At 46.9% G+C, this 20,684-nt stretch overlaps 1 protein-coding gene across 1 annotated transcript in view; it reads right to left on the minus strand.

Annotated features, from left to right (window-relative positions):
• The window catches only part of Galnt18 (polypeptide N-acetylgalactosaminyltransferase 18), a 307,200-nt gene extending 291,621 nt beyond the window's left edge, over nt 1-15,579 (minus strand). Inside the window, exon 1 of the mRNA XM_048361612.1 lies at nt 14,921-15,579. Coding sequence (XP_048217569.1) covers nt 14,921-15,155 — 235 coding nt within the window. The 5' untranslated portion in view covers nt 15,156-15,579. The remainder of the gene's footprint in view (nt 1-14,920) is intronic.
• Between the last annotated feature and the right edge of the window lie 5,105 nt (nt 15,580-20,684).

The following is a 20,684-nucleotide window of genomic DNA, read 5'->3' on the forward strand; positions in this document are numbered from 1 at the left end:
GTGTGAAAGTTCATCTACCTGTGAGTTGTAAAGAATGTGTATCAGAATTATATCATACAACAAATGCACACTTTGTACAGGGAGAAAAGGGGAAAGATTAAGTTGAATCTTCCTGACAATTGTCTTAAATCACATCTTCCTGGCTGCTATTGAACTTATAAGTCACATTGCTATGAGTTAAATCAAATCTTCCCTGGGCTGATGGGCTTGCCACTTGGTTTGAAGGTCAAGCTAGAAGAAACCACAAATCTGTCCTCAGAAAATAGTCCCACCCAGGTGGTAGGAAAGGTGACTTGCAATCAGGTCGCTGAACACCTCACATAATTCTCCTACCAGCTAAGTCTTTCACCTCATCGGGGCAGAAATGTCACCATCACTGGCTGGGCCTCCCTCCAATCCAACTTAGGACCGTCTCGGATATGATCGGACTGGGCAAGCTCTAGCTAATTACACAGAAACAGAAATGGGACCCAAATACAATATTCTTTCGAGAAGGAAGATTGAAGAAAAGAACATGGGTGGGACTTGAGAAAAGTGGAGGAGAACGATGAAAGGAGTGATGCTGATCAAAATGGATCGGAACTGATTTGTTGAATTGAAAGCTCTGTGTACAACTACTTAATGACAGTAAGAAAAAACAAAACAGAAGAGAATGTGTTTCCCCCTCACCCGTCACCTGCTGGGCCAGATGGGGTGCTTTCCTGTGCATCACCCCATGGAATCAGCACCACAGCTCTGCAATGGGAAAAGTAGGACTGTCCTTGTCCTACAGCAAGGAGCGCTGCAGAGAGACACCTGCCCAGGGTCACCCTGTCTCTCTGAGGCAGCGCTGATGCAGGTTAGTCTGCCTGTACGCCCTTCCAAATAACTGCTGCTTTTACTTAATACCTGAGTGCCCTCTCCACAACTTGCCTCCTCCGCTCCTCCAAAATCGCCTCATTCTTCAGAGATGTATTCTGAGCCCCCACCTCCACTGTGAAGTTTCTTCTGATGACTTTACTCTTCAAAGCAGCCATAGCATCGCTTGGATTGATGCCTTTTAAAATATACTTCTCAGTCAGGTGTGGTGGCACATGCCGATAATGCCTGCACTCTGGAGGCTAAAGCAAGAGGATCAAAATTCTCAGGCCAGATTAGGCTACATAGTGAAACTCCTGCTTCTATGCTCAGCCTCTCCATTGGTTTCTAGTCTTTCCAGAGCCTTCTTTCCAAGATGGATTTTTAGGCTGCCCAGTCAGCTCTGCAACTGGTTCTTTTGGTCTCAACACCCAAGCTTGTCTTCTGCACTCTGACCATCCACTGTGGCACATTCATGCCTCAGGGCCTTTGCACTAGCTGTTCCCTTCTTCCACCTGGCACTCTCGTCCCCTAGACAAGCACTGTGACTATAGCTTCTTAAGGCTTTGTCTATAGGGCAATCTCTGGCCACCTATTTTAATTGTAACCCCTTCCTAGTTGTGTCTTTTTTCTACTGACTGCACATACCACTTCCTAAGTGCTCAAAAAATGATTCTCGAATAACGGGAAGAATTTGAGCATGTGACCAAAAGATGACAATGGGTACTCATCTGACACTGCTGTCATACTGCCAGCAAAGGGGAGGAGGAATTTGATGGCGCATCTGTATTTCCTCTCACTTACCGTGGGCCTTTATTACGTGGCCTGGCCTGGCCAGGTCTGCAGCTTCCAGTGCTATGGTAGGTTCCCCATGCTGACTGCATGCCCTGAGCCTAGAGGAATGCAGAGCCATACTGTGGTCTGAATGGTGCAGTAGACATCCTAGTCACACTGAGTCTGTTCTGGTTACAGCAATACCACTGCCTGCAGCTGCTGGGAAGCGCTCCTCAGCCTCCAGAGGGCTGAGTCAAGGTGGGGCTCCAAGGGGAGGGAGACTACCACACAGTTGCTTGGTGTCCCAGCTCAGGACTCATGGCTCTCACAAACCCCCCTCTCCCAAACCCACAGTTTTTGCTGAGAAGGAACACAATCTTTCCTGCACCACATCAATGGAGCATCTAAGACTCTGGCCCCTGCAAGGGGGCTTTGCAGAGGGCAGGAGGCCCTGTCTCTTTCTAGATGCTCAACGGTGGAGGGATTGCTTACAATCACCAAATTTTGATGTCCTCAGTTGTAAAATGAGGAGAAGACCATCCCACAAGGCTCCTCTGAAGTTCTAATATGGTGACCAATGAGCTTTTCACAAATGTCAGGTCTCTTCTCTTCCCTCCCTTCACACGAGTTCAGGCCTATTTCGTTTCTTTTCTTTTGTGCCAGTACTTTGGCTTGAACTCAGGGCCTCACTTGGCTTCCTTGCTGACAGCACCCTACCACACACTGCTGATCTGGTATTTTGCTGATTAATTGGCGATAAGAGTCTCACAGACTTTTCTGCCTGGCTTTGAACTGTGATCCTCAGATTGCAGCTTCCTGAGTAGCTAAGATTACATGTATGAGCCACTAGAACCCAGCTGTCTAGGCTTATTTTTATAGCCCTTCCCCCTGGTTCCTTCCCAATTTTCCAGTCATACAAGAGTCTCCTCTCCTCTCTTTCCAAGGGATTGCCCTTCCAATATACTGCCCCAGGTCCTAGAACTACAAAAACTAAAAATCAAAAACACATGATTTACAGTTACAGACTTGGAGGTTCTATGTCAGTACCTTTCACTTTCCATCCTAAATTCCTGTAGAAACTAAAGCAAATCTAATGATCTACCTGTTATTAAAATGAGACCTCCATGCACAAGATAATGCAATGTGTTAAGACACCTTCCCAAGCCCAGGAACTGGCAGGCAGTCCTGCCCCTCCTCCTGTCCCTCCCCTTCCTCTGCGGTTCCTTCTCTCTCATCAGGGAAAAATGATGATTAATTAGACAGAGCCTGTCCACTTGTTGAGCTCCTTTGAGGCTGGAACCACATAAACACCAAGCATTATCACTGCAATAAAGACAAACCAGAAAACTCATGGGCCTGGGGACAGCAACCAAAGTGCAGCTAACTGCCTGGGCCAGGGAAGAGCAAAGCGGATCTTCCAGGAGGCAAGCAGAAAATGTCACCCGCATAAACAGGAAGAGAAATCAGTTCCACAAAGGAAGAGAATCACATCTGTGGCTCTCCAGTAAGATTTCTGCTTACTTTAAACTTTTCAGTGTATAACTTTGCAAGGTTATTAATACGGACTCCTACTGTTTGGGGCAAATAAACAGCTGCTGATGGTTGGGGCTTCAAACCACTTTATTAGAGCTTTCCTTTAAAGCAATTGTTTTTTTCCTTTCCAAATCCTGAGAGGCACAGACAGCTAGAATCAGAGAGTACTAAGGAGAAGGAAAGAACAAAGGAGAGGAGGCAGCCTGTGTGGGCTGAGAGGAACCGGGCCAGGGCTGTGGGGACCCTGACTGTATTCTTATAACTCCTCCACATAGTCAGTGTTCAAGAACAGGGAGTGGAGACACAGATGAGGTGCTAGCAGAGGGCTGTTGTGGCTGGGTGTCACCACGAAACAAAATTCATCACTGAGAGAAGAGTGAGGAGACCCAACATCCAGGGTAGCCTGGGCTTCCTTGGAGCCAGAACATTCCATTTTATAACACTGTAAGTAACCGGGATTGGCTGGTCACTCTTGAAAGCATATGATTGTGCCAACGCACTGCAGGTCGCCAGCAACATGCGTGGTCTACCACAGAGATGAGAGAGTCACAGGTAGTACCTCATTGGTGGTAGTCACTGCTAGCACCCCACTTCTTCCACTTTTCCCACAAATTCCTATACCCCCATTGTGATCTATGCTGATCCAAAAGGAAAAGTTTTCCTCAACTTTGCACCCTTCCAGAGAAAAGCCTCTCCCTTGACCTCACCCAGGCCTCCAAGTTTCTTACAGACATAAGGACAAGAGGTTGAAGCTCATTGTTTTGGAGGCTGAAAGTGGAAGATCAGCCAGTCCCATAGGCTCAGCCTCTGGTAAGGAAGTTCTAGCTACATCACAACAACTCAGAAAGCACCACGGTGGGAATACCTGTGGGAAGAGAGCTCAGTCATGTGATAAGAAGCAAGAGATCAAGGAGCCAGGCCTAAACTACTCCCTTCCAAGAACAGAGCCATCAATGATCCACCTAGTCACTTCCCACTAGCCCTCACTTCAAAGGTCCATCTCAACACCATCATGCTGGAGACCAAGCTTCAGGAAATGAATCATGCATTCTTTCGCTCCGAATTTTCTCATCCCTAAAACCATACCTCACTATGTGGTAAGATGAAAAGAATCATAAGCCTAAAAGAATTACTTGTCCAGTCAGAAGAATAAGTAAGTCATCAGCACCTAGCCCCAATCTCTGATACACAGGAGTGGTTCTCTTCCTCCTTCCCCTCATACAATCAATTTTCTTTATATGCACAGGGCTCTTAAAGATTCGTCTAGGATACCAGTTTCACTCTTAGCTTAGGCAAATAGCATAATTAAACTGTGCTTCAATGTCTTTAAAAAAAAAAAAGATTCGTCTAGGATTCTTATTTGTCACTGTAAAGCTTTCTTTCATTTTCACACTCTCATATTCATTGGTCCCAATAATTTTGGTGCTGTTCCCCTAAATAAATCCCTGCATGTTATTAGCATGACCAAGCTGCAAGTCCTGGCTTGCCAAGAATCTAGAATTATACTTCCACTCCTCTGGGGCATTAATGGCCTTAAACTCTTAAGTTCTCAGGGGCCAGAGATGTTCAGACAAGCTGGACTGGCCAAGCTGGTGACTAAGAGGTAGTACTCAGCAATCACAATATGAGTGTGCCACTCAGAGACTGGAACCCTGAGCATTGGTAGAATGAATGCATTCAGGCCATAGAGTTGGCCCCAAGGCTTCAGAAAGTTTTCCTCCATCCCCAGGTAGACTGCAGATGCCATTTTTATGTTGTGCCTTAACACCCTACTACTTTGTGAGCTCCTTTTGCATATATAAAGTAAACAAACTAAGTTTATTTGATAGTGAAAGGAAAGCCATGAAAGAAAAGTAGTCAGACATTCCAAAGAGAGAGGCCTCAAAGAGGAGTCCAATGGACTCCTCTTGGAGGGTAATGATTAGAGTATGAGTCTCCATTCTTACCTCCTCCACAGGCTCTGCACTGATTGCTTGTACATGCACCACTCCACCTCTCTTCATTGGTTGAGCAGGTACTCAGGGTATTATGGGGAGAAATATTTGAGTGGAAATCTCTGTGAGCCCTTGCAAATGAGTAGCAGAAGAATACAGCCCAGGGCCTTACACCTGCCAACTCCAATCTCATGTTTTCTGTGGCTTCATGAAGGAAAACTTCAATATCTCACTGTAGCTGATGGTTGGGAATTTCAACTAACACCATTAGCTTCATCTCCCAAAAATAAATGGTCAGAAATCAGAGGTTGAATGGCAAGCAGAGAAAGAGAGTCGCATCCTCACTGGGGTGACCCATCTGGCAACATATTTGTATCTATAATCATGTAGCCAGAAAGACCAATAAAGCATTAGCAGTCACGCAGCCCGAGACCCTTTTACTTAAAGGCCCAGTTGACTGTACTCCACAGTCAGTGTCGATAGAGGGCACAGATTCTCACAGAGAAGATTCCAGAGCAGCCTTCTTCCCAGCCATTGTCACAACCCACTGTGCTTTGGGACGGTTGGAAGGCAATTTGTCATTAATAATCATTTAAGTAGCAAGGCTTATGAATGATTAACTTTAACTCTATAAATTAAAATGATTTCAAGGTTATCACGTTCCCTTGCATACTAATCCAGTAGCGATGTGTTGGAACGTGCAGGATGCTGGCACTGCCCTGGGCTGCGTGTCCTGTGTGTGAAGGCCTGTGTGCAAGGCAGGGGCACATCAAGAACCCATGCTCTCAGCACTGCACTGCAGAATCCAGATGCCTCTGACCCTCAAGGCAAAGCCGGATTGGATCCCCAGTCTAGGAGCCAAGAATAAGCAAATCTCTGCCAGAACAGGGTCCAATCCCCTATAGCTTTCCAGAGATATTTGAGATTACTATAAGCAGCACAACCTAACATTTGGATCGCCAATCAACAACCCTCAGCCACTCAGCCTCCCACTCCTGAATTCAGTGTCCCTCCAACGTGTAAGGCTAACTTTCCCCCTTCTAGCTCCACGGACAGTCCTGTTGTTCCCCAAAGCCTTCTTCTTGCCTGAATGTTTCCTCGGATGACTTTACATAGGACACCAGTACCTATTAGATGATGCTTCAGTCCTCTTCTCCATGGGTCCATGGTTCCATCCCTAACTCCTGGGTAGATACTGAGCCATGGATGGTGGCAACAACCTCAGACACCTTTGAGCCCAGAGCAAGGCGAAGAGAGTCCATTCAGCTTTGCAAGTTAACTGAAATCAGAAATCCTGTGAAATGGATGGCAACTCTGGGTGTAGTGGCTCATGTCTATAATCCTAGCTACTTAGAAGTGCAGATTGGTGAATCATCGTAATGAGGTCAACCAGATACAAAAGTTCATAAGATTCCATCGCAACCAATGGCTAGACACAGGGGTATCATGCCTATAATCCTAGCTACCTTGAAAATCATAGAGATTAGGAGATTGAGGATCAAGTCTTGTCTGGGTATAAAGGTCTAACAGACTATGGCACACTCCTGTTATCCCAGTGACAAAGGGAAGCACAAATAGGAGAATCATAATCCAGGCTGACAAGAGCACAAAGAGAGACCAACTAAAATATAACCAACACACATAATACATTATAACAGAAATATATATATATATATATATAATACAATATATACAGTCCACACTGGTGGATTGGCTCAAATGGCAGAATGCCTGCCTAGCAAGCACTAGGTTGAGTTCAATTCCAAGTACCTCCAAAATGAGAAAGAAAGAAAGGAACCTGTGAGATGACAAGGGAGATGCTTCATAATGTTGGAAATGGCTCTGAATCCCATCAATCCTGCTGGGAGCACAGAGCAGACTGGCCCAAGCCACCGGAGCTGACCTTCACGGCCCTCGCAGAGCATGCTGTAGCTCTCCAACACTTTTCATTCTGAATTCTCCTTGAGCTTCTACACCAAGCTACTTATCAAGGGCAAATAACAATTTATGTCAAGGGAGTGGGAAAGAATGTGGAATTCATTTATTTTACAGCCCACACACTTCTAGCTAAAAATGAAAATTCTTTGGCTATGGGAGAAAGTTGTATTTCTGGGCAAGGTCCCTCTGTGCCATGAAGATGTGGTCCTGGGCTATTAACAGAGGCAGTTAGACACAGCCCTCAACCTCAACTGAACTCCCTCAAAGCATCAGTCCCTAAGCTAGATGGAGGCAGTGGCTCATGCCAGTACTCCTAGCTATTCAAGAGGCTGCGATCTAAAGATCTCAGTTCAAAGCCAGCCCAGACAAGAACATTCATGAGACTCTTATCTCCAATGAACTTGCAAAAAGCTGGAATTGCAGTTACGACTGAGGTAGTAGAATGCCACCCTTGTGTGAAAAAAAAACTAAGTGAAAACACCTAGGCCCTGAGTTTAAGCCCCAGTATTTACATAGACACACACACACACACACACACACACACACACACACACACACACACACACACACATACACACACACACAGTATCAGCCTCTGTTAGTTGTAGAAATGTATAAATGTCTATGCTGTAGCTCCTTCCAAAAGGCAAATAGCTTTACTCTTTTTGTTGTTGTTGGTTTTGGGTGTGGGGTGTGAACTCAAGGCCTGTGTCCCATACCTAAGACTTTTTTGCTCAAGACTAACACTCTACCACAGTGCCACTTTCAGTTTTCTGGTGGTTGCTTGAATAGTCTCATGGACTTTCCTACCTTAGCTGTCTTTGAACCACGATCCTCAGATCTCAGCCTCTTGTGTAGCTAGGATTACAGGTGTGACCCACTAGCACTAGACTTAACTTTACTCTTAAGTATCAACCTTTCCTCAGATCAACTCCAATAACTGGACCAATATCAGAGTCTGCTCTTCACAAGCCGTATGTCCTGAAGACCAGATGAGAATTCCAGGCAATTTAAGGTGACATCCTAAAGCTTCAGTACAGGGCTGAAAAACAGACACCTTGGGACATTTCTGATTGTTAGGCCCAGCCAGGACTTGTATTATGATAAACAAGCTGTTACGATAAAAACTAGAGTACATTAATATGCACATAATCTGCCTAATAAACTTTCAGGAAAGAAAATGCAGCTAATAACCCATTTCTCCCACTGTTGGGATGATCTTGACTCAGTGAAGGAAGATAATGGATTTAGAAATTAGTCATATAATGCAATACATTATTAATCATGGTATTCAGGAGAGTAAATAGATGTTATTGGAACGCCACCCAGGAATTCAATTTCCTTTTAGATTTGTTTACACTCTTGAATTCTTTATGCCACTGCCATCCCTTACCAAAATGTAACAGTCTGATCTTTCCTTCTCCGAAGAATGATTTTCAACCTTTCTTGTAAAGAAGCAGGGCCTTTTGAAAAATGAGGTATTTTTGCATAACTCCAAATAGTAAAATAAATGAAAGAGTTTCTGCCCTGGCTGGGGGGTTGGAGGGAGCAGGGACAGGGAGGGCCAAGGCAATCCCCAGGGCCTTTTACTTCTCAGGCTCGACAGACCATCTAGAAGGTTCTAGAAGGTTGAGCTCCTGTGAACACAGTTTGAAAACCACTACCTGGGACTTCTTTTTAAAACACTTTATGTGTGTGATACACAATCCCAGCATAATATATATCTTTCTTGAGGTGGGGCGTTGGGGAGTTCTGGGGCTTGAACCCAGAGCCTAGGTGCTATTCCGGGGCCTTTTTCCTCAAGGCTGATGCTCTACCACTTGAGCCACTGCTCCACTTCCAGCTTTTTTTTTTTTTTTTTTTTTTGGCCAGTCGTGGGCCTTGGACTCAGGGCCTGAGCACTGTCCCTGGCTTCTTCCCGCTCAAGGCTAGCACTCTGCCACTTGAGCCACAGCGCCGCTTCTGGCCGTTTTCTGTATATGTGGTGCTGGGGAATCGAACCTAGGGCCTCGTGTATCCGAGGCAGGCACTCTTGCCACTAGGCTATATCCCCAGCCCCACTTCCAGCTTTTTGGTGATTAATTGCAAATAAGAGTCTCAAAGATTTTCCTTCTCCAGGCTGTCTTCAAACTGTGATCCTCAGATCACAGCCTTGTGAGTAATAAGGATCACAGGTGTGAGCCACCAACACCCAGCATGTATATTTGTTAACTAATTTACTAAAGCATTTGTAAAACACACAAATAAAAAAAAAACACTGACCATCCAAAAGAACAACAGTTCTCACAGATGAAAACCAACAGGGCAGGTAGTGCAGGATCATGTCAGCTCTAGAGTAATCTAAGAGTACAGGTGGAAAGGCAGGGTCCTCTCCTAGTGTCTCATTTCCTAGAAACCACTGAATGATAACACCCAAACCTGCCAGGCTCCAGAACTCTGGTACAATACTACATTATCAGTGGCTATGTAAAAAAAAAAGCTGGCCCTAAGAAAAAGTTTCTTCATATTCTTTGATCAGTAGTAACTCCATTTCTGGAAATATATCCTAAAAATAATTCAAAAGAAAAAGAAAGCAGGGAGGGAAAGATACCATTTCTGTTCCAATTATAAGAGCAAAACAAATGTGCATGACAGGGAAGTGGTCAAATGAACAATGGTATAGACGTGATGGAATACTATGCAGTTGGTAAAAATACATGTTAAAAAAGAAAAAGCCTCCACTCTGCAGGTTAAGTATGCTTTCCATCTCTTCTATAACATAAACCCCATGATGCTTTTGCCCTGGGTGGGCTTTTCTCTGCCACTCTGTTCACATCTCCTGACTATACGGTTATGTACTTCTCACCATTCTACTGGGTCTATCTCAAATGTGCTTATTACTGTTTGTATTTGTCACTATACCTGCATAATTTAATTACATAGTATGTAAACCAGGGAAATATGACGGGTATAAAGATAAGAAAGGCTGTTCCTTAAAAAGTGAATATAGATGAACTTGAACAAAAACATGTCAGCAAAATCACTGCAGAGGAAGAAAACAAAAGTCACAAAAAAATGGAGGCTTCTCCACTGAGATTGTTCACAAGTTCAAACAGAGGAGAAATCAAAGTTCATGGAGAGGAGATTCTGGGAGTGGTTTGTACATGGAAGAGAAGAAAAACAAGGGGAAGGCCCATCGCAAACACAGAGCTTTGGCCTGACATCAAGAGACCAAAGACTGGGAAAAACAAACACAGCAAGTTCTCTCTCGTATGTGTAGAATCTGATCCTTCAAAATGAATGACAGGAATGGAAAACAGCTTCACCTTGGGGAATAGGCTCCAGCAGGGGAGGGGGAGGAGCAAGAGGAGAGAATGGAGGGGTGAATATGGCTGAGGTACTCTGCATGAATGTGTGAGGGTAGGACCAGGTACAGGACCTCAGAAAGGGTCCTGTACTGCAGTGCTTGAAGCAATCTGTTGAGATTGCTTCAAGAAGCCGGGTGAGTGATGGAAGAGATGAATCTGGTTCCGTTGCATTGTATGCATGTATGGAGATGTCATAATGAAATCCCCTGCACGACCAATAGATGTAGTACAAAATGGGCACAAAAAGATGGGCCATTGGCTGTATATTTTGAATAATATTGAAAGTATTTCATGCATGCATGCATGCATGCAAGATTTTGTGTGCTCTTCCTTTCCAGCCAGTTGTTCAGCTAACTGACTAACTCCAAGTCCAGCCACCTTGGCCAACATGGACTCTATGCTCCTTAGAAAACAAGTCTGGTAGAGTCAGGCGAAGAGGGGTTCACCAGTGTTCCCAGTAACCTCCTACCCTCTGCAGTGCAGGGTCTGGCACACGTGAGGTCCCATGACATGGATGCGGAGCCAATTGACTGTGTAGCAAGCAGGAACTACAATACTTCTAAACGAAAGCCAAGTGGAAAGAGCAGAATATAAAATTCCATGTCGATGGTGACCTCCCCTGTGGAGGGAAGTGAGCTGAACAGGAAGTGCTCAACATTGCAGTTACCCTAATTTTCTATGTTTAAAAATATTCTTTAAAACATTGGCCCATTATTTTACAGATGCATAAAGATACCAACCAAGAAAAGAAGAAATGCGTTAGTTTGGCTTGACTTTCCAAATGAAAATGAATGGGCATTTCTCTTTTCCAAATTCTCTCACATTCAGGCTTCCTTGAACAAACTCAGCCCTCCACCATCTCAAGCAAGATCCAAGGTCTGGTCCTGTAACCTGTGCTTAGACTTACTTGTGCTTCCAGACCGGTAAGATACTTGATTTCAAAATCTGAAGTTATCCAGCTTTTCATTTCACATCGACTTGTTTAAAAAAAAAAATCTCAAAAATACAATTTGCATTCCCAAGAGATTCCCCAATGCCATCTAATTAAATCATTCAATCAGAAAACAAATTAAAATGAAATATCACTGCAATCCCCAAGAGGAAAACAAACTTTCAGCGATGACTAGAACAGATCTCTAGGGTGACGCTCCAAAGCCTCTTCTAATTGCAAGTCCTATTGAACACCCTGCCGAGCATTCTGTGACATTTGCAGCTTCCGGGACAAGTTTCCTTCCAAATGGAGGGGGGAGTGGGGAGGACAGTGGAGCCTGAGCAACACTCTAAAGCAAAACAGATCTTTTGGAGAATGGCAACATTTTCATTACAGCTAATTGGTGCACTGGGCATCAGCCCTGCTGCTCATTCATTCATCCACCATCCATCTGTTATCTACTCTCTGTATAGACACGCCAGGATCTGCCCTGGGTGGTCACCAGCACTAGGTAAGTGTGTGTGGCCTCTACCTTCCTCGTGGAACCAAACAACAGGCAGAGCAGTTGGAGTTTATCTATAGACAATATCACCAAATAGGAATTGTACTGTGAGGCCCTTCCCTCCGCCATCTCAAGGATCTGTACCAGGACAGCATTCCTCCCCCTATGACCAGCCAGCCCTCTTGGGACACAGGATGATATGTGACTAAGAACATAGTCTCTAAAAAAGGAAGTCTGGCAAATGCGGGCACCTTCCTAACCTCCAGAACAAAGACTCAGGACAAACCTCTTTTCTTTAAGCATTAAAAGAAAAAAGTAATAATAATAACTGGGTGTGGTAGTGCATGCCCATAATCCCAGAACTCAGACGGCAGACAGAGCAAGGCAATCACAAGTTTAAGGCCAGCCCAGGATACACAGTGAGCCTTTGTCTTAAACACACACACACACACATACACACGCACGCACACACACATACACACTCAAGCTGAGCCTAGACCCCTGTGCTGCATATCATGGTCTGACCACGGCAAGTCAAATATCCTCTCCAAGCCTTGGTTTCCAAATCTGTAAAATGGGGCTAATATCACCTGGCGCATAAGATTATGAGGAGCAACTAAGTCAGTATATACATAGCTCTTAAAATAGGACTTGACACGTAGTAGGTGCTGCATGGCCTTCTGCTCTTATTTCCCCTGTAGTCCCTTGGCTCAGCAGTGTTAAATAGATTTTCTCACTACTAACAGACACTTAACAGTCACTAGTGGCCAGCGAGATTTTGACAGTGGATGCACAAGACTGGCCCATGATGTCAAGTTTTGGAGTCCCATCTTATTATCCTTTCCTACTCCCTGCCCTCACCTGAGTGCTAAACCACACTGGAACCCTGGAGGGAGCTGACAGTCCTTGCTACACCATCACTACACAACCAACCAATAACCCCTGTCCTCTGCCTGCCTCTGATCTAGTCTTTTCCAAGCCCTTATTTCACCCTCCCCTACACACACACACACATATACACACTGTGTATGTGTGCATGATAGCTTTCCTCTTTCTATCCTGAACTTCCATTCTTTCTGATATCTAATCTGTACATTTCCATTGTACATATATGAGCGAACTGAACCAACACATACCTTAAGGATACCACTATCTTTTTTACCCATCTCCTCCAATTCTGCCAGGTATATAGATATTTGAAAAGCAATGAACAGTATGTAAGGTTTCCCGGGAGAAAAATCAAAAAGGTTCTTTTCTTCTACACCATTGTGCTGGTTTTCATGCAGAACCTTATAAACCCTGTGACCTGGTCCACATTCAGCGAGATAGGGCAGACTCTGGGCGCTGAGCTCACAGGCTCAGGATGTCCCCTCAGGGCCTCCCCAAACAGCCCTGATCACCTCCTCCCTGACCACATGAAACAGCACAAGAGAATCCACAGACACACAGATATGTGAATGAAAACCTCTCAAAGTCGGTGGGCAAACTGGAAATGTCCACGCCAGACATGGCCCTGTGTCTTCCAGTGAACACTGTGAAAGGCTCAGAGAGGTCCGCTGGTGCTGATGAACTGTCAATCCAAGGGGGGTAGGGTGGGAAATGACAAGAAATAGCAGCAACAGGCACTCCCAGATAGATAGACCATGTGATATGCCAAACCCTAGACCGGACTGACAGGCAGAAGCAGGTTTGAGGCAGAAGCTGCCAGGATCCTACTTCTGGGCCAAGTGTCAACGCTGCCATGGCTTGTTTTTAACTCATTGATCAGGAAGTACAGTGGGTAGAGATCAGCACTCGCCTGAATCTGGCCAGGCAAGAATTCAGACACCACCCTGCCCCCCCCCCGCCCCCCCAGCAAACAAAAGAAAGCTCCTGGGGCAGATCTATGTTGCCAAAGAGCTGGGGGGGGGGGGGTGGCGGTGCTGCTTGGTTTACAGGTGAGCTAGACTTGACCCTGAGCTTAAGGGAAGCTCACTTGGCCAGTACGCGGTGCTAGGAGACTACGGAAAAGGATGGAGGGTGTGTGTGTGTGTGTGTGTGTGTGTGTGTGTGTGTGTGTGTGTGTGTGTGTGTGTGTGTGTGTGTGTGTGTGTGTGTACTCCAGTGGCCACAACTCCATTCCTTCTTCTGACCCCTCACACCTCATCCTATACGGTGGCTTCATGAAAACGCCCCAATTCCCAATCCTTCTATGGACCCCGCGTTGGCCCGGGGCACATTTACCCCGAGTAGCATCGGACTCCAGGCCCAACCCCCGTGGGTCCCTCCGCTCCACCCAGGCCGTTCCCTGGGCTTGGGAGTGGAGCTACCAGAGGGCTTCACCCGGTCCGGGTCCCACCCGCGCCACTCCTCGGGGAAGGCGCGGCCCAGGGCGAGTTCTCTGATCCTGGGCGGAGGCGCCACCGCAGTAGACCCAGCTCCCCACCCTCCCCCCTTCCTCCCGGGTTTGACACCTGCTCCTAGGAGGGTCTTGGATGAGTGGACCCTGGTGGAGATGAGAACCTCTATCGATCTACACACATCCCTCCTCAGCAAATCGACCCCTGCCTCGCATCCCCAAACGCATACAATTCAAGCCCAGCCTGGCTCGGTGGTGGCAATCTTCCTAGCCGGGGCTTGTCCCGCAGCTCGCTGGTCCTAAGTGCCAAAGGTTAGGGTCGCCGGGGCAGCCCGCCCGTCCCTCATCGCGACCACAGGAGCTCTTTTAACCCTCGCTCTTTCTGTTGTATACACACAAACATCTTGTACACACGCATACCCACTGCAGGCTGGACTTGTGTGAGATTCCAAGAGCCCACGGAGCAAGCAGCCCCAGAGTCACAAGCACACTGGGACACGTGCGCAGCGCGCCCCCATAGCGACAGCGAGCAGCACAGCCCGGTGCGTGCAGCCCCACGCACACACGCGTGCCCCCCGGGGAAGCGCACAGGGCCGCAGGCACGGAGGATCCCGCACACAGACTTAGCGGGGCCCCCAGAGCTCCCCGCCAACCATCACCCAACACAGCGGTGGAGCCGGACTGTCGGCGGAGCGGAGCGATGCGCGCTAGCCCCAGCGCACCCCGCGCGGAGCTGGGCACTCCGGTCCCCGGTGGGCGGCCCCGACTTTCCCAGAGCGCCCGTACCTTGGATGTGCTGCTTGATGACATTCTCCAGGTGGTCCAAACGCTCAATAATCTTCAGGGTGTCCCCTTTGTCTTCCTCCAGCTTCTTGTCGGGAGCCGGCTCCTGCCCCCGCACATACACGCTGGCGATGTAGTTGGTGACCCAGCCCACGTAGAGCAAGCAGATGATGTTGGTCATGCCGCTCAGGATCACGCAAGTGGACACCAAAGTTTTGGTCTTCCTGGTGCACACCATTCTGGGCTCTCTCCTCCATAGAGAGCTCCGGGGACCCCCTCCTCCTTGTGCGTCCCGGACTCCCCGGCGCTCACACACACACACACTCCCTCTCTCTCTCTCACACACACACCCTTGGCACGCCCGGGCCGCTGAGGTTCTCCAAAGCCGGCTCTATTGACTGTGGAGCCGCCGTGCCCAAGTTTGCAGCTCCGCCGCTGGCCACCCAGACCGAGAGCGCTTGACAAAGAAAATGAGGTGGATTCTCTCTTTTTTTTTTTTTTCTTTTTTCTTTTCCAAATTAAAAATCCCTAAGCGCTTCCCAGAGCGGCCACGGGTGGCCAGGAGGCGTGCGACCCGATACGCACGTCTGGGAAACTTTGCCACTGCCTGGGTCGGCGGCCGCGCCGCTTCCCATCACCAGGCGCCGGCTGCCTGGGCAATCCGACCCGCCCGCGCTGCTAGGAGGACGGCGGTGGCGGCGGCGGCGGCAGCGGCGGGGAGAGCCGCGGAGCAGCGCGGCCCGGCCCCCTCCGAGAGACAAGCGCCACCACCAATCGCGCTCCGGCTCCAGAGAGGGGCCGGTGCTGGGCGGCCGCCGACCAACGAGGAGAGCGCGTGGGGGCGGAGACCGGGCCGGGAGCCCCACCTGCCCGCCGCCCTTGCTCCCGCCTCCAGGGACGCGCCTGAGCCTCCACCCGCGCCGGCACCGGCTGCCCGGGACCTGGCTCCCTGCTCCCCGCGGCGACAGCGCGCCGCCAGGCCCGGCCTCTAGGGGAAGTCCATCTCTTGCTCTTGTCCAGGAAACTGGTTTCCTGGAGGTCGCGCGGCTGGACAGCCCCCCACCCCCTACCCCACCACACCCCCACACCTGCTCTGGACACAGGCGTCTCATGCTGACACCCCAGATGACCGACTCCACTCTTTTACCATTGCAGGCATGCAGAGAGACCAAGACCTATGTCTCCAGGCCTTCCTTGGCCTCACATTGGTTTCGACTCTGCCCTTGCCCTCTTTTTTTTTGCTGGCCTCGGTGTCACAAGATTTGGCCAATGTCAGAGAGCCAGGCCTCCTGGGAGTCTCTGCCAAGCAGCATTGATGATATATATCTGATCATCTGTCCGAGCATCTATCACCACCCCCAAGATTTTGCCCATCTAGTTCCCAGAGCAAGGCCATGTTCTGCACCTCAGTTGGCATTCATGTGGGACCAGGCTCATTCCAAGTGCCTAGGGACACTGAATGAAGCGCCCCTGAACTTCACAGTCCCTACACAGGTCACAGGTCATTTGTCATGGGTAATAGGTCTATGCTAAAGAGGAGAATGACAGACAGCACAGGACTATGCTTCTGGGTACAGCAAGTGATTCTCCATAGTCCCCCTTCAACTCAACACCACTTCCCAGCATGTGAACCAAATTCTTTCTACAAAGACTTTAATACACAGATTTCCCTACTCCATCTCCAAATTGCTTTTTATTTCCTGGTGGGAAAGCAGCCTGCAGGTATATTCTCTGACATGCTGACACTCCAACCAGTGGTACTCAGGGTTCCCTCAAGTGAAGTCCCCAGGATTAAAGGATTTAGCATAGAGAGGGGGAAGAAGAGAGGGAGAGGGAGGGAGGAGGTAGAGACAGACAGACAGACAGACAGAGAGCAGAAAAATCAAGTAAGGGACAATTTGTGGCCTGTTCATCCAAAGACCCCTCCAGCCAGGGCTTTGCTGACAAAAATCCCCAAGTAGAAGCAACAAAGGACCAGGAAGATTTCACCACTAGCTGGAGGAGCAGTGGGCTTGGAAAAAGAGGATCATATGCATGTGTTTGACACACTCATGAGGAGAAAAAAGTGTACAATTTAAAAAAAAATATTGAGGGCTTGGGGATATGACCTAGGGGCAAGAGTGCTTGCCTCGTATACATGAAGTCCTGGGTTCAAGTCCCCAACACCACATATACAGAAAACAGCCAGAAGTGGTGCTGTGGCACAAGTGGTAGAGTGCTAGCCTTGAGCAAAAAGAAGCCAGGGACAGTGCTCAGTCCCTGAGTCCAAGCCCCAGAACTGGCAAAAAAATAAATAATTAAATAATAAAAAAAAGAAAGTAGAAAAATGTACCGCCTACCTTAAGGGAGGAAAGCTTGTCTCTCCTTTATCCTCCTGCAAGCATATTTCCGCACCCAGGGGAAGGGTCTGGGTTTTCTCCTGGCTGCACTGGCTTCCAGCAATGCCCTGGAGCACAGCTGAAGTAAAGGTATAGCCCAGGGTAGTCCTTTGCACTCTTTCTAGAAAGAGCCCCCGCAAGTTTAGTTCCTCCCAGGATCTTCCTAAACCACTGCAAGATTAGACAAAAAGGAGACGAGACTTTGTGTTCCTGTTGTTATTGGACAAAGAAAGCAATCTCCAAGTTAAAACAGAAAGTGCTCAAGAACCTGTGACCCTCAATTTTGTACCAGCTGATCTTCTAAAATAATGTGACTGCAGAGGGCCTGAATGCAACAAGACAGTAAAGAGAATGCCGATCACGCTCTCCTCTTTGGAAGGAGCTGACCAGGGCAAAGAATATTCACTGGACATACAACCAACCTGCTCCACCATTATGAGTTATGGGAGACTGGGACACAAGGTTCAAAACATTGATAGGGCCCCATTTCTACCACATATCAAGTATAAATAACACCTTGCTGAAGAATAGATAGTGAGGATTAAATGAAAGACTATACCAGAAAGTGTTCAGGCTACTTAGTAGGGTCCCAGAATATGGTGCCTCCCTTTCTAGGCCTAAGCACGGCTTCTTAAATTGCATCCTACAGTCTGACAATACTTGGTTTCCCTATTGAACAGTATCAGTTTTCTCTTCTACCGGAAGCTACAGGAACTAAAAGCTATAGTATGCAGCAAGGGACTTGTCTCGGCACTGCTAGCTTGGCTCCAGCTAGCACTGGCTTTCTATGCATAATGTCTTTCTTCACCATCAGCAGTGCGGAGCTCTGCATTTTTTAAATGAAGGCTGGTGTCCCTCTGGTAATGGTTGCTCCAAGTGTCTCAATTTTCCCTGCAAGACCCCTACCCCTTGGTTATAAATAAGGAAAGTGGGATGGGTACAAAGACTCCACCCAGAAAGCTTTTTCAGAGCACTTGGTTAGAAAGGAATTTGTTTTTGCACAAGCTCTCTTATAATCTATTTTTCCCTTTCCTATCTTTAGTTCAATTGCATTCAGTCTAACAAGTATTTATTGAGCTCCTAAGGTTTGGTTTGAATGACCAGCTGCCCTGGATGTTGCCCAGTTTACAAGAGACCTGTGGATAATCCATGATTTACACTCTGAAGATGAGCCACTTTTCTGAGCTAGTCACAATTATCCTTGGACTGCGAAGATGTTCCTGACTCTATAGATAGGTCATTGACGTAACCTGAGTGTTTCCCTACCTTTCCTTTAAATACAACCTGCTGGTTTAACAGTACATGGTTTACCTACTAAATGGTATCAGTTCTCTCCCCTAGCAGAAGCTACAGGAACTACAGCTAAAGACATTTAGCAAAGGATTGCCTGATGTTACCAGAAGTGAAATCAATCAAAATAGAAGCGAAGACTAATACAAAATAGCTCTTTAAACTTATTCTGAGAACTGGAATCTAGAGTCTCCTTCCACTCCTCCCTCAAAAGGAAATGGGTACCTTAGATAATGCACAACAGGACTGAAGTTTCTTGAGGGGGCTGCTCAATACAGCCTTTGGATTTCGCATGCCTTTTATATTGGGGAGGTTGCTGTACTCCTGATGTGATTTGAGGGCCAGCTAAGTAGGACTTCTTACCTGGATGTACCACCACAAAGCCTCCTCAAAGCCTTCCTTCAAAATGACATTGGAGTTGGAAAAAGGCAACCATTAATGGAACACAACCACCACTCCATTGCCTTCTGAGTGAATACTATGACCTGAGAGTTACAGGGCAACAGTGAACCATTATTGTCCACTAATGGCTGGAGTCCACTCCCTAGAGAGAGCTATCAGTGTCCATCAATATCCACCAGATGGCAGCATGGTGCAAAGCCTTGGGACTAGAGATGCTCATTCAGACTTGAAGGGTGCCAAATTGCCGGAGGCGGGGGTGGGGGTGGGGAGAGGAAACAACAGAAAACAAATGAACAAAAACTAGACCCTGATCTTAGATAGCCTCAGTTCATGGGCTGGATACATGGGGAGGAGACATCCAGTTCCTAAGGAAACAGGGATTGTTGGGCTTCCAGCAAGGGTGAATGCTAGGTTCAGAAATAAAAGTTATGGAAACCCAATATTGGATGCAGCCAAGCTACCAGTCTGAGGTGCCACTGACAGAAAAGGCATATCTCTGTGAGAGAAGGGGTGATTGGAGAAAGGAATGTTTTGTTTTGTATCTACTTTGTGCCAGAGCTGGTGTTTTCAGGTGTTGATATTAAGCATAGACTTCAACCTGAGTTTATACCCTAGGTCATTCATAATGTATAAGATCTTGGGCAAGTTACCGAACTGTTCTGTACCTCAGTTTCTCCAACTGTAAGATGGGGAAAACAGCAATAATATCCATCTCATAGGATTTCATGATTATCAGATGAATTAAGGTATATAAAGTATTTAAGACCCTTGTTAACTATCTCTGAACAACTTAGTATCGAAAAGGTCAATAAGAGAAGACCAGCTACACAGAGGCAGCCTTCCTCCTAACTACTAGCTAAGGATCTAAGCTTTGTTCCTTCTCTCCTTATGCAAGTACCCAGGGCATATCCAGATCAGTCCTGCAACTAGCTCTGCTTAACCCATCTCTGGCCACTTAGTTATCCACTAAACATTTTCTGAGAGTCTGTCCTGTGCTAGACTCATTGCTGTGTACTCATGATCCAGAGACAACTCACAGACTACATCTCTGCTCTGAATCCCTTTAATGAAGGAAGTTAACAAATAAACAACTACAATACGGTAAGGAAAAGCACTTACCTGATACAGTAAACTGAAAGAGAAAGGTATGAATAGTGTGTGGAGACACCAAATTGCATCCTAACAAGTGACTGTACAACTTCTGAACAGTTCCATTGCTATTCAATCACTAGATAGCTCTGCTGGAGGAAACTATTTGCAAGATGATTAACAAGCCAAGGGTTGACACCCACAGTATATAAAGAATTCATATAAAACCAATAAAATATGGACAAAACTATCCATATGGAAAAATGGGCCAGAAAAAGAGGAAGACAACTTAAGAGTGACTTCTCCAAAGAAGCAATAAGAATAGTCATAAATGCAAATCAAACAACATTGAGGTTCCACCTCATGCCAGTTAGAATGGCCATTATCAAGTAAACTAACAATAACAGATGTAGGGGGGGACGAGTGTGTGGCCCAAAGAGAACTCTTCTGCACTGTTGGTGGAAATGTAAACTTGTCCAACTACTCTGGAAAGCAGTATGGAGGTTTCTTAGAAGGCTAAACATAAAGCTTCCCTATGACCCAGCAATCCCACATTGGGGCACAAATCAGGCTAACTAAAGCCACCAGCATGACCATGATCATTGCAC

This window comes from Perognathus longimembris, chromosome 13, assembly GCF_023159225.1.
Source record: "Perognathus longimembris pacificus isolate PPM17 chromosome 13, ASM2315922v1, whole genome shotgun sequence".
In the NCBI taxonomy this organism is placed as follows: domain Eukaryota; kingdom Metazoa; phylum Chordata; class Mammalia; order Rodentia; family Heteromyidae; genus Perognathus; species Perognathus longimembris.